General features: G+C 41.4%; 1 protein-coding gene across 1 annotated transcript; it reads left to right on the forward strand.

The window, feature by feature from the left end:
* The first annotated feature begins 3,851 nt into the window (after positions 1-3,851).
* LOC126036461 (fructose-1,6-bisphosphatase 1) lies at positions 3,852-14,333 on the forward strand. Its single transcript, XM_049796256.1, has 7 exons — positions 3,852-4,053; positions 6,401-6,563; positions 8,295-8,387; positions 10,001-10,144; positions 11,389-11,526; positions 12,799-12,918; positions 13,908-14,333. Exons 1-7 carry the CDS (start codon positions 3,884-3,886, stop codon positions 14,097-14,099), a joined length of 1,020 nt encoding a protein of 339 aa, XP_049652213.1. The 5' UTR covers positions 3,852-3,883; the 3' UTR covers positions 14,100-14,333.
* Positions 14,334-14,851: the final 518 nt, after the last annotated feature.

Consider the following 14,851-nt stretch of genomic DNA (forward strand, 5'->3'; position numbering starts at 1 on the left):
GCAGTAGGCAAGCACGGTACAGGAAAACCCCTTTGCACTGGATTTTATTTGATATCAACCTTATAGTTCATTCTGCTTATTAATCATAGGGAAATCCGTACAAACTGTCAGAGTAATTTAATGCATAATATGAAATGAATCCCATTTTACAGCTACTATACTGAGAAATTACTTTTTAGCTAATTTGTACTCATAATTACATAAGTTTAAACGTAAGTTTATGCCTTCTGGTATCTTTCACCTGTGTCCCAAGATGTTAGGCGGTTTGCAATAACAGTTGTAAATAAATATTCTGGGATGCTGTCCCAGCATAGGAAATTCGTGTAGGTGAAATGAAGCACTTTCTGAAGCAAAGAAGACAAAAGATTGATTGTCTAGCTAGAAATCAGCCTGGTAATCTCCCATGTAGTACCCTTCCCTCCCTGAAGCTCTGCACGTTACTGCAGTTCCTTGTGATCCATCTCTTGCGGCAACCAGGACCAGCCTCAGTCACCCCCTTCACACTGCTCCAACCCTAAACATCATGGCATAGCTCGGTAGAAAGCATCTGCATGGGTGGAGTGACACAGCCTTGCGAGTCATCTCAGTGTGACTTGCTGGATCTTACCCTCTGTCCACCCAGGCAGCATGAAACTTCTGCAGCTGTAAGACTTTTGAACAAAGAAAATTTTTTCTCAGCACAAGTTGGCATCTAAGGCTGACTTTCCCACATGGGCACTCCTAGTACATGAAAAAAAGGCCTACGTGAAAGGGTTTCACTCCCATTTTCTTTTTTGGCCATCATTTGAACCTACGAGAGGCAATCTTCATAATAAAATACCTGGGCATTTCTCACCAGCATGTGTCTTATTTTCAAAATAATTATACATTTGGGATTTTCTGTGCTGAGAGAAAAGTTTGTTCCGAAGAAGTTAGATGGTTTTGGATGCTTGCAGTTCTAAAACAGCTGTGAACCATGCCTAGTTGAACGTCATCTGTTCACAAACAAGGCTGTGTTTTCTTCTATATAGAAGTGAGCTGTTTCAGCAATGTTTAATCAACCAGCACTGACCTTTCTTCTCAAATGCCACAAATTTGTTTTCCATAAATGTTTAACTACTTATTTCTAAAGGTAAAGGTTCACAACATGTAAAACCTACTTTTAACCTTACACTGATTTTGTAGTCACCACACAGCATGGTTGCTGTAGGGCTGCATATGTGTTTTAGGAGGCGAAAATTTTTCATCTGTATTCCAAACATGACACTTGTGTTATCTCCTTTTTCATTTTGCTTATGACATCTTTCTGTATTGTCCTAAGGTATGTGAAAATACTGACAAAGAGGAAAAAAATTAAGCCCATAGTATAACACTGTCTAAGCTGGTGACCTTTTCTCTTAACAAATGCCTGTTTGAGAATTGATCAGAATCCCAGGATATACCTATACTGCAGTCTCTGGCTAGTATAGACAAACCTAGCTAGATAGCTTGGCTAGTTAGCCAGTTGTCACAGCACAATACTCACTGCAGGTTGCAGATTCTGCCCAAAATGTTGGGTAAGTATCAGGCAGTTTATGGCACTAAGCTTTACATTCTCACAACTTGTCTACTGTCAACCATTAGATCTTAATTATTTAAGGTCAAGACAACTTTCTATACTATAGTGGAATCCCAGAAATGACCAATGTATGCACATATTCTAAGGCCAGTGGTGTAGAAATGGGTTAATCTATAGTATATTGAGTTGGCTTGAACTGCAGAAGATTGTATCTGCTAAAAATAATTACGCTACTTCCCTGCAGTGGAAAATGCACATCTGGAAGGACCAGTGTGAAACCAGCATCCTTTCAAATGACTGCTGTTTCAGTTCACAGCTTGGTTATTTCTACCCGGCTTCCACAGTAGGAATGGAGGGGTAAAACTCTTGTCCCACTCACCTCGCTGACTCCAAAAGGGCATGGGTTTCAGCTCAGAACTTGAGGACAGTATGCATAGCCCTGTGAGTAGGGTGAAAGAGGTTAGTTATCCTCAGGCATGGATACCAAAACCTTAGATTGCAACCATTTTGACCTGATCTTGGCTATTTTACACTGAAGTACAGTTCTTCCTGCAGGTTGCTGATGTATTTGTTAGGGTCTTCACAATTAAGGTAAATTGTCCCAAATCAGCAGCTCTGGGGTTTGTCACCACAAGTCATATATTCCCGTGCTGTTCTAGCCTACTTGCTTCTACCCAGTTTAAGTGCACTCATCCCAAATTTTATGGGATCTTGGCTATTAATTGTTCTCAACTATTCAGACAGAAGTAGCTGCTATAGGTGGTTGTAAAGTATTGTTTACCCTTAAAGAAAGAGATAATGTCAATGTTTTGTAAATTTTCCAAAATCCGTCTGCTGCTCCAAGAACATTTTTATGATGCTGGGCTGGTAACCACTTGCCAAAGACTGAAATATCCCATTCAGAAGAGCATTACAGCTACTTATATCTAACATCATCAGGAATGTCCATAATTCTGGAAATGGCTAAATTAGACCAAAGTTGTGTGCACTTGCAGGAGAAGACATTTACGCATACCTTTGAAGTATGTAATGTATAGATATGCAATGTACATTGCATGAAGAAAGAACATATATATGCAAAGAGGTGCACATTGTGAAAGATTTTTGCCCTGCATTTGCTACCACCTGGAACGATTTCAGTCTGCGGTTTCAATTTTAGGATTTGAGACAGTGCTTATCGAACTCATGGGTGTATTCTACTGAAAATTTACTGGATTTATCTTCTTAGATAATGCAATCGTAAAACAATGGGTGCAACAAATCTACACTGTATAGAATAGATCCTCCATATCCAGATCTGTAGTCTTCAAATTATTGTGTGAAGAAAGGGTGTACCTAGGGTCAGTTGTTGGGTGAACTTGGTTTAACTTAACTAGCGCCTGGATTTTTCTGATCAAACATTAGCAGCAAAACATATTGCTTGATTTTGCTGCACAGTCAGGAAGGCTGGAGTCAAAGGAGTGAGATTCAGGAGGGTCTATGTTCCTAGGTGTGTTTTGCAGTAGCATTTGTATGAGGTGCATTAATTTCTAGCTTTTGGAGTGGGACTTGACCTATATCTTTCCACTGAATTTGGGAGAGTTTGTTACAAAAATCTCGTTGGGTCCAGCTGCCAGTGGCTGTTTCCTTGCAGCTTATTTCTGGTGTTGAAGATATTGGTGCACGTGGGGTTAGCATGATCTCTTTAAACAGAAGTTAATACTTGATGGAATCGGTTACTAAATGTGTGTTTTTCCTGTACCGCTGTATCAGGCTAAGAGCATTCCTGTGAGGCAGAAGGTGCTAACCTTGGTCTGCGGGTTATGCGCAGTTCGCCATAACCCACATGCCACACTCAGGGTTTTGCAATCAAGCGCTGAAAACACAGCGGACTTCTGAATTTTTGGGCGTGCTTTTTCAGGAGCGTGAGCATTGAAGTTGCATTCACTTTCTGTGCCCATTCACAGGCCGGATGGCCTCAAGCATCGGTTCCCCCATAATGCATGGGAATGAGACACGCTTGGGGGGAGGGGGGGGGGGCGAAGAAAAAGAAAAAGGGGGTTTCCCCGCTGCCGTTATTTTTTTTTTGGGGGGGGGGGGGTGGCCTCCATCCTCATCCGCATCCCTGTCTTCCTCCAGCCCGGAGGGATGCGGGAGGGGCGTGGCGTGGGGGAGGCGGGGAGAGCCCGGGGCGGGGGGGGTCCCCCCCCCGCCCCGGGCTCTCCCCGCCTCCCCCACGCCACGCCCCACCCGCGCCACGCCCCACCCGCGCCGCGCCGCGCCACGCCCCGCCCCACCCGCGCCACGCCCCACCGAAGCTAGTGGCGGCGTGAGCGGCCGCGGCTCCACTCTCCCCTCGCCGCCACCATGACGGACCGCTCCGCCTTCGACACCAATGTCATCACCATGACCCGCTTCGTGATGGAGGAAGGCAGGCGGGCGAAAGGCACCGGGGAGTTCACGCAGCTCCTCAATTCCCTCTGCACGGCCATCAAAGCCATCTCCACCGCCGTCCGTAAAGCGGGCATCGCCAACCTGTGAGTCCCGGGATGCCCAGGAAAGCGGGGGGGGGGGAGCGCCGGTAGCATCCCGCACCTCCCCGCATCCCCGCGGGTCCGGGGGGTCCTGCCCCCTCCGGGGTGGTGGGGATGGGGAGTGCCACCCGAAAGGCGTGTGAGGGGGGTTGCGTCCACCCCCCCTACCCGCCTTGCACGGAGCCGTCAGTAACTCCTTTAGCGTCTTGGACTTCTGATTTTCTCAAGTGGAATTGGGTCCTGTGACCTTTCCATAATACAAGGCATGCAGTCTTTGGCAGATGTCTGCTGCTGATAGACCGTCGTGCAAGCTTTCAGCAGGTTTGGGTGCTTTGAACCAGAAGACCAAGAGAACAGACCGAAAGACAAAGCCTGTCAAAGTACGGCCGGATTATGGCTCATTGTAGTCGGTAGCTTAATATCAAAGCACCTTTTTATGCTATGAGGCATTTAATCAAATTCAGTGGGGTTTTTTCATAGTGCATCATAGCGACTTGAGTTCCTCTATGAAGCTTTGGATGTCTAAAGCTTTTTGAAAGAGCACTGGTTAGGAACAGTAGTGTCTGGAGTCAGCCAGAGCGGGGGTTGCTCTGGACACGCATCAGAAGGGAATTAGAGCTTGTGAAGTGTTAAATAACTGAAATCGGCTGTAGGTAACTAATCCCCCAAGAATTTTATATATTGTTGATAAGCCAAATTGTATGCTGATCAGGGCTTTAGACATGGGCTGCTTCATCACTGAATGGAAAATGTAGTAGAGAGAAAATTAACTTGCCGCTACACACCATGTAGTGGAAGAAATAATAAGCAAAAGACCTCTGGCAATACAGAGTAACATTTATTGCAAAATGTATCAAAGAGCTGAGAAATTTGGTGACAGAAGTTAATAAAATAGAAGCAACTGCAAGAGAGAATAAAAATCCCCCACTTTATGTATGATTGAACTATTTTTCTCTGGTTTGACTTCAGGCTTGGTGTAACTGTGGCAGTTTTTTAATCACTGTGTGCTAGCCCTTTTATTTGCCTCCTATGTCTATCAGTAAAGACCAATGTTTCCCATCTGTGACCTGATTTATGACAGTCTAAGGTCCCATTCCTTGTCTGTCCTACATGCGTGTCTGTTGACAGCTGAGATGCAGCGGAGGTGCAGAACAGCTGGGGAAGCCACAGTCCCTTCCCAGCTGCAGGGTCCTCGCAGGACACCCTGCCATCCCCTCCCAGGAGTCCCCGACGGACAATGTGTGAGAGCCGTAGCTGCTGGCTGTATGGAGTTTTTGCTCTGAGGATGAGGACTTGTGCCTCCGCTTGCAAGCGTGGTGTTCGAAGTACATTGTTTTCTAAAAGCACTTTCACACTTGCAGAAAAATGTTCAAGCCACTGTGGTAGAGAGAGAAATAAAGAGAATTATGCCAGGTCTTTTTCTTTGTCTCATGCATTAAACTGAAGAAATGCAGTACATTCCTAAAGTAGTGTGTTCAGCATTATTACAAAACCCCTGAAATACCAGTATTCAGCCTAATCAATGAATCGTAGCTTAAGTACGTAAGAGTCATCAGAATGTGTGCAGAGCTGGCTATTGTTTTTCTCCTCTAAGAGCTGAACTTCCCCTCTCTCTCTTTTGCATACTTTCGAAATCACCTATCACAAGGTCTCCTGGTACTTCCTGATGCCAGATGGTTTGATTCTGATTAGCTCGCAGGGTTTTATTTGTGTTTCGTATTTGTATTTCTCAGTTTTATTCCCAATGAAATGTTTTCTACTTAAAATCAAACCCGAAAACATTGAACCATAAAAGTGTTGATTTATCTGTGAGCAGAGTGTTTCTACTGCGATTTGTAGATCATATTGCTAGCCAGGAGCAACTTACATACAGAAGCTAAGGTGTAACTATTGTCGTCAGATTCACTGTTAACTTTTTAAGTCTAAGTTTTCTAATGAAGTCTTAGCTTTTAGGCTATGCAGCTATATTATTGGAGGCTAGGATTCAGGGGCAATATTTAGGTCTTAAAGTTAAGAGCTCATTAAACAACATAATTATTGTAATTAAGCCTTCACAGCCTGCTCTGGCTATGTTTACCTATAGTTTACAGGCTATTGAAAGGTGATTCCTTGTTTTGTGCTCCTCACAGTTTAGCGTCTTCTAGATTTGCCACCACAGCTAATATTAGTAGGTCTCAGCAAGAATCCACTGGACAGTAAGTAAAAAACAGGCTTAGAAAACTGAGCTATCGTCCAAAAGTGCTATTTGTTTTACAAGACACTTCGCAAGCTTAAGGATGCCAGAAACAGGGCGCTTTGGAAGATGTAGTGCCCCATTCTCACAAAATGCCCTCTCTTGCTATTGCTTTAGCTATGGAATTGCTGGGTCTACCAATGTGACAGGAGATCAGGTAAAGAAGTTGGACATCCTTTCCAATGACCTGGTGATTAACATGCTCAAGTCATCCTTCAGTACATGTGTTATCGTGTCAGAAGAAAACAAAGATGCTGTGATAGTGGAAGCTGAAAAACGGGTTAGTAGCTTTAAAAGTTCTCCCTGCTTGATTTCAAATCAGCCTTTACAGGTGTATTGTTTCAGATTTGAGAAACTGAAACTGAGCTAAAAATTTCAGAAAATAAGTACTTTTCCATGCTGGAAAATAGGGGGGGGAGGGGAGGAGTGGCTGGGTGGAGAGAGTGTCAGTCAGTCAACATTTGTCCTCTCTGTTATTTCTGTTCTCGAGACTGATGTTTGTTGTTTTATTTTTTTTATTTCTCTGTTGATCCCTCTCACCTCCCCCCCCCCCCCTTTTTTTTTTTCCTAATTGTGGAGAAAACTTATTTCTTGTTTATCCCATCTGATCTCTGGAACTTTTCTCTGACTCAGTCAAGCCCTTTTGTAAGGTATCTTTGTCATTAGCACACTGAGGAACTGTTCTGTTCAGGTCAAACCTCGAGTTCTTTAATTCATGCAAATTTTCCTTGAAGCCCATGAAAGACTTAGTAAAAATGAAAAAAAAAAAAAAAAATTACTTATTTACTATTTATTATTACTTATATTCACAAGCCTGCATGCACTTGTTCAGTAACAGTTCCTTTTTCTTAGCTAATATTTTGGTGTGATCATGTAAAAATCTGAGTAAAAATTTAGTGAAAACAAACAACTAAAACATAATTTATGTAGTATAATAATGTTTGCTTTGTCAAAGCACTTGTCTTTTTCTCTCCCTGTTGAGAAATCTTCAAAACTGATTTGATAGACATGGGATGAACAAAGATTTCTTTAGATCTGAACAAACATGATTTTACATCCTCAAAGATCACTGAAGGAGGCTCAGTGTTAAAGTTTTTCTAAAAGTAATGTGAGCTAATATGGTGTTTTTATCAGAATTCCTACCTGCAGAGTAGAGCATTGCTGGACTTAAGTAAGTTTCTGGCATGCAGGGTGAAATCAAATGAAAAGCGAATAAATGCTTATTGTTGTTACACATGATTAGTAAAATGATTGTGGATAAAATAAGGGGAAAACAAGCTATTTAAAAGGTACAGTTGATTCAGCTGTTTCTCCTGTACTGGCAATTTTCTGTACCTACAGGAATCCTTAATAGGCAGACACCATTCTTTTCTTTGGTGGGAAAAATACCCCAAACCAGGATAAGACCACAGACTGGCTAAAGTAATTTCTGAGCATCTGTCCATTCGGAACACAGATAAATTTAAATGTATAGTTTATGAATGTCAGGTGTTAACAGCCTTTTTAATGTCTCTTATTTTATCTCTACATGAAAAAGGCTGATCTTCTTCATTTGTCTTTTTCCTTACAATTCAGAAAGCCATTTTGCTAGAGATGAGAAAATGTAGCCTAAATGGTAGATATTACAGGATGTCTATCAAAATGGATTGACATTATTTAAAGAGATGAAGCTAAACTAATAATTAAAAAGTATTCTTTATATATATATACCTATATATATATTAAAACAATTGTAGGAAAACTTCACCTTTCCAGTGCCATCATCTATTACTTACTTCAAAGATTTCCCAGCTTCTGCTCTGGCACAAATCACACAGTTGTAATCAAGAATGAAATCTGGGCCAAAGAATTTCTAACATTTGAATCCAGTTCCTTCATAATCTATAAAAACATTTTAGTTTATATTTCTTTGAACGTCTCTGAGAAAATTTACCTACTAAAGTATTTTTATTTGGGGGAATTGGGTAAATAATGTCACTAATCTAGTTGTTCCCTCTTTTCTATTTTCTAGGGTAAATACATAGTCTGCATAGACCCTCTAGATGGCTCATCGAACATAGACTGTCTTGTTTCCATTGGGACCATCTTTGCCATCTATAGAAAGGTAAAATGCTTTCATGTAGGATAGGAAACACTATTATTGTGCACCTTTTGATGAAATATAATAGCATGTGAAGACTTAATAAAATCTAACTAAACTTATTTGTGAAAGAGATTTTCAGGACCAGCTTTAAGTTAAATCTGCTGTTTCACAGACACTTGTATAAAACATTTATGAGGGATTTGCATTAGTCTCTTAGAAGATGAGGTACTGTCATGGTTTAACCCCAGCCAGCAACAGAGCACCATGCAGCTGCTCACTCACTCCCCCTCCACCCAGTGGGATGGGGGAGAAAATCGGAAAAAGAAGCAAAACCCGTGGGTTGAGATAAGAACAGTTTAATAGAACAGAAAAGAAGAAAGTAATAATGATAATGATAACAGTAATAAAATGACAACAGCAATAATGAAAGGATTGGAATGCATAAATGATGCGCAGGGCAATTGCTCACCACCCGCTGACCAACAACCAGCTAGTCCACGAGTGGCGATTCCTTGCCCCCCCTTCCCAGTTCCTATACTGGATGTGACGTCCCATGGTATGGAATACACCGTTGGCCAGTTTGGGTCAGGTGCCCTGGCTGTGTCCTGTGCCAACTTCTTGTGCCCCTCCAGCTTTCTCGCTGGCTGGGCATGAGAAGCTGAAAAATCCTTGACTTTAGTCTAAACACTACGGAGCAACAACTGAAAACATCAGTGTGTTATCAACATTCTTCACATACTGAACTCAAAACACAGCACCGTCCCAGCTACTAGGAAGACAATTAACTCTATCCCAGCTGAAACCAGGACAGGTACCTATATGTACGTGGAAGCCTGGCTGGTATTTTATTAGCCAGCTAGAGGAATTACCCCTCACAAACAAATCAGGTCTTAGATTTCATGAATATTTGTGTTGAGACAAAATACCACGTGGTTGTCATCTACTTGGGGAATGTGGTTTCAGGTTTTCTTGTTCTCTGTACTAATAGTCCTGTTAGCCTGAGGACAGGCTTCAAACATAAACCAGAGCTGAAACATGGCATGTGCATTTGAAGTGTCTAATTCACTCTGAAAGGCAGAAACCTTGTCTGAAGGAGCTTGAAATACTGGATTTACATGTCACAAGATGGGGGAAAAGGTAAGTCCCATAAAACACACCTGACTGTCCATTTTAATCATCTTTTGTATGTTGTCATACATCCCAAAGTAATTATTTTCAAATTCTTTTTTGTATGAAGCAGAAGAAAACAAAAAAAAATCTCAAGTACTTTTTATCAGCTGTGGACTCTGTGGGTCATGTTTCATTGCTTGCTTGTGAGCTGTGCCTCGGAGTCTTCCTCCGAGCTGTGTTCATCATCACCTACAACAAGGCACACAGCTCTATATTATCTCCTAATCCTTTCCTGCTTCCTGCATTCCAGCTAGGTTTATACAAGAGCATTTCTAGATCAATGTGTTTGTCTCCTCCTTATAATTTGTATTAGCACATCCAGTAGGAATCTCAGTTGTGGATCATGGAAGCATTTGTGCCACCTTGTGCATGGATATGAAGTAGAAGATTGTCCCTGTCCCGGAAAGTCCAGTTATGTACCAGCTATAAAAATGAAGTAAAGTTGACTATGCTTCTTAATCTAGGTGTCCCTTGATGAACCTTCTGGGAAAGATGCTTTACAACCCGGGCGTAATCTTGTGGCAGCTGGTTATGCTCTCTATGGCAGTGCCACAATGCTGGTACTGGCCACTTCTGCTGGAGGTGTCAACTGTTTCATGCTGGATCCGGTGAGAATGTCTTCTGTTTCTTTGTTTCTTTATTATGGATAACAAGGTACTGTTTATAAGAACTGTTTGTCCCCCTCAAAATCAAACAAATGAGCAATTTTCAAGCTAACAGGGAGAAATGAAGTATGCTTAATAACCCATCAGCAATAATGTCAAGAGATTTTTGCATTCTGCCTGCCTGCTGCAGCGGTGCAATGTGTGATTCAACAACGGGAAGACAGCCGAGTCAGTGAACCAAAGATGCAGCATGTGCCAAATCATGTGATATTTAAAATGAACTGGTTTCTGCAATGCAGAATGCCCTTTAAGACTCGTTTGTCTTTTCCTTAATGTTAGGACCTTAGTAAACCAGAGAAGCAGAAATATTTAACCTTCTTCTGTGTTTTCAGATCCCACCATGATGTGTAAATGAGTAAGTGATGCGTGTGGGTGCGTTTGATGTTCTAGCATGCTTTGACCATATGAGCTTTAAAATAAAAGTCATATTGATCATAGCAGAAAGCAGTTTGCTTTAGTGACCCTCTTTTTTTTTTTTTAATCAGTTAGTCAGCCTGTGCCACCTGCCAGTATTAAATTTTTAGAACCTGCCGTGGTCAAGCAAATATAACTTGGAGCTCCCTGTTAAGTAACAGCTTAAGTAGCTGCACGTATTTTTGTCCATATGCAGATAGCAGATTTAACTTTGAGCATGCATGCATGTTATTTTATTTATTTTTGGTACTAACTTGGAAATTTACTTTAGTGAAAACTAAACAGACCAGCCCTTGTTTACAGAGATTTGCTCTCTTGACTCCAGGCTTCCAGTTAGCCCAAGCTAAGATGAACTGGAATTTATTAATATCTACAGATATTTGATGATGTTTATTCATTGCTTCAACCAGCACTCCCAGTTTCCAAACTCCTCAGAACTGTACTTTTATTGCAAGTCTAGCAAAAGAGTGGAGAGCTAAATAAATCTACAGGCAACAGCATTTTTTGGCATAGCAGAGTGATAGAGACCTGGGAATGGTAGTATGAAGAAGCTTGCATGGCCCCAGGAATCATGCTCTGTCTGTGTTTTATGGATAAACAGAACACTGCTTATCTAGACTGCAAATATCACTTTTTCATAGGTACTGAATTATTCAAGAAAGTGGCAGAAGTAGTAAATTTTTCCTAAATGGTGTGTATGATTTGGTTTTGCTCATTTATTTACAAACCAAGACAACTAACATTAACAAATTGTTTTTCTTTCTTATTGTTAGGCAATTGGGGAATTCATTTTGGTGGATAGGGATGTGAAAATCAAAAAGAAGGGAAATATCTACAGTCTCAATGAAGGCTATGCTAAATACTTTGATCCTGCAATCACGGAGTATCTCAAAAAGAAAAAATTCCCTGAGGTAAAAGATCCTATTTCAGAGAAACTTTCTGATGACAAGCAACACTCATGAATTCCAGCTTCATGGTCAGTTGCTGTCTAATGCACTGTTCAGAGCTTGTTTTCCTTTCCTGTCTATTTAAAATGTATCTTCATGTAGGAGTGATAATTAGAGCAGCAGTTGATGTGCCAGATATTTCACCATCCTTCAGTACTGCACTGCACCTCTATTATTTTTTTTCCTTTCTTTCTTTCTTTCTTCTTCTTTTTTTTTTTTTTTTTTTTTTTTTTTTAAAATTTTCCTTCCTGGCTGGGAGCCTGGGTAACAGTTCTGGAGGCAAAACTAGGCATTTGGTAGTCAAGTAGAGAGGAAATCTCATCTGGTGATGAAGAAATTAGATCGACCTGTGTGTTAGATTGCTACTTCCTCACTGCAGTATCCGAGTAGAAGGAGAGGTGACTGGTGATGGCAGTGGGTCATTGCTTAGTGGTAACACAAGCTGGGTCCTCAGGGGGCCTCTCTTTGAAAAGCTAGTGTAGTTTCAGGGTCTACTTTGTGGTTGTGCAGCTTCCTGGAGGAGGCCTGAAACTCTAAGATAAAAATCATGTCTGTTCCTGTGCCTTACAACTGTCATCACTGGCGTTATTACGTCGACAATGAAGCGTAAACATTTACTATTGTTAAGTGTTCCTCCTTGACTTCCTGATCTTGCTTTGACCAAAGACCGGCATTTTCATCTGGCATCTTGCCAGGCTTAAGGTGTTGTTTATTTAGATATTAAAATATACTCTCTAAACTATAATAAAGACATAATATCAGTAGTCAACTATTAACTTTTTCTTACCAAAACAGTTGCAGAAGCTGGCAAAAATGTATAGAAGTAGGAAGGATCACTTCTTTTATTCCTTGATAATTTTTTCTGCTACAAAAGAAAAAAAACCAACATCAATTCCTAGCACTTGGTCTTTTTGCTACTAGAAATGCAGTATTTTCCAAGGGTTAGAGCACTGATGGAGAGCTGAGATGCATTTTCTGTTGTTGGCGCTACCACTCATCTGTCCTGAAATCTTCTGTCAGTTCTTTTCCCTGGATTTTTTCCAATTAGAAAACGAGGAGCAAACTGGAATTTTCTCCTACTTGAGAAAATTCTCCCACTACCTTGAATATTGTCAATGGAGCACGATTTGGAGGAGTTAGATGTTAGGACCACTAAGAGAGGGGAAAAAAAAAAAAAAAAAAAAAGATTAACCTGATGTTCTTGAAAGTTACAGTTATTTAAATGTCTTTCTGTAGGATGGCAGTTCACCATATGGTGGGAGGTACATAGGATCCATGGTGGCTGATGTGCATCGCACACTGGTGTATGGAGGAATCTTTTTGTATCCTGCTAACTCCAAAAGTCCCAAAGGAAAGGTAAACCTGAATAAGCCCAATTATATAAAATGTTACACTATCCAGATATTTCACTATCACAGATCAGTATTTTGATTGCAGAACATGTGTTCTATGACTTGGTAGCTTGCACCTCTGGTGTGTGAGTACAGCCACCCCCCACACTCTGTTATGAGTGACAGCAGCCTGTTGTCAGACACCAATTTTAGGGCTGGTGCTAACCTGTTTCAACTGACTCCTCTTTATCCTCAAACATATCCAGATTATGGAACGTACCAGGGGACGTGCTGTTCAAAGCGGCTTCTCTGTACCAACTCAGCCCAAACTGTGCTGGCCTCAACCAAGCGAAACATTACAAAGCACAGTAAACAATCCACATTAACCTGAGATTCCTATTACAAGGCAGTATGTAAGAAGCCTAAATGTAGCGTGCCCCTTAGGAGAAGCTCTGCCAAAGAGAAAACCGTCTGCATCTTGCGCTTGGTGACAGTGCCTCATCGGGAGGAGCTATGCCTGGCTGCCTCTGCCAGGATGACAGTCAGTCAGGGGAGATCACACACTTACAGGCTGACAAGGGGACTGTTTATTCAACAAAGACCTTTCATCTGTTTTGTAATTGTCCGTAAATTATTGCTTCGGGTTGCAGATAAGATGCAGTTACTCATTAGAGAAACTTAATGGCACACTCGGGGCCAGTGTTTTTCTTTCTTTTCACGCAGGCCTACGTGGTCTGCTGCCTTGTTAAAGGTTGTGTCCTAAATGTGAGCTTTATCTTTGTGTAAAGAGCACAATGCAAACATGAGCTATGGAGAAACCACTCAAATTGGGCAAATCCAGCATTCACTGTTTTGTTTAAAAGAAAAACCTGCACAGTTTTATTCCTGAGTCAAAGTTTGTATGGAGTGCTTGGAGTGTTGGTTGGTTTTAAATCAAATGCCAAATATATTTACATTTCATGATTCTCAGCATTGCCTGGACTGACCATTGCCATTTTGGGTTTTGTCTTCTAGCTGAGGCTGCTCTATGAATGCAATCCTATGGCTTTTGTTATTGAGAAGGCTGGGGGAATAGCAACAACTGGGCATCAAGCAATACTAGATATAGTGCCTGAGGATATCCACCAAAGAGTGCCCATTGTCTTGGGATCTCCTGATGATGTGAAGGAGTACCTTGAGATAGTCAGGAAGCATTCGGCTAAGTAAAGAAAGCTTGCTGGAGTCACTGTGCAGATGGGAAGAAATGCCTTACAGCTGAACCAAAGAACACACTGCAGCACTGCAAGATTGAACTGTCTGACCTCTGTAGCAAGAGAGCAAACGAGCCATATTTCCATAAGATTTTTTTTAAGTGAAATCTTGTGCAATTGCATTGGGCAATGAAAGGCATTAAAAGATTGCATTAAAGGAAGCAATAAAAGTAAAAGCAAGGGAAAAATATGTTTGCTTTTTCTTTTATCATTTGTGATTACACTAAAGCCACTGTGCTACAAGGAAATACTGTGTTACATTCGGTAACTAGGGGAAGATTCAACTTCCTCAGACAAGCTACAGACTATCACCAGAGTATCTGACTCTGTCCTCTCCCAAAAATCTTGGGGGGAAGACTCTGCAGCCTCTTACTGTGACTGACCTTTCCTAGACCATTCTCTAGTTCTCTGGCAATAAATATAAATGCTAATGTGGACACCGTCACATGTTGGTTTTAGGCCCCAGAAGTTACTGACTGTACTTCAGTGTGGGCTTATTCTGATCGAGAATTAAACATTTGTGAAACATGTACATTAGTGCATGTTAATTCTGACACGTACTGTTAATATTGCCAGTTGGCACTGTATCAGATCCAGTTACACAAGAGTGGAAAATGACATTTTGGAGGTGGATTTTGAATCGGATAAGGAGCATGTGTAGACAGCTTGGTGCCATACTGCTGTGATGAGCTGGCTATCTTTGCCAGA

This window comes from Accipiter gentilis, chromosome Z (genome assembly GCF_929443795.1).
Source record: "Accipiter gentilis chromosome Z, bAccGen1.1, whole genome shotgun sequence".
Lineage (NCBI taxonomy): Eukaryota > Metazoa > Chordata > Aves > Accipitriformes > Accipitridae > Astur > Astur gentilis.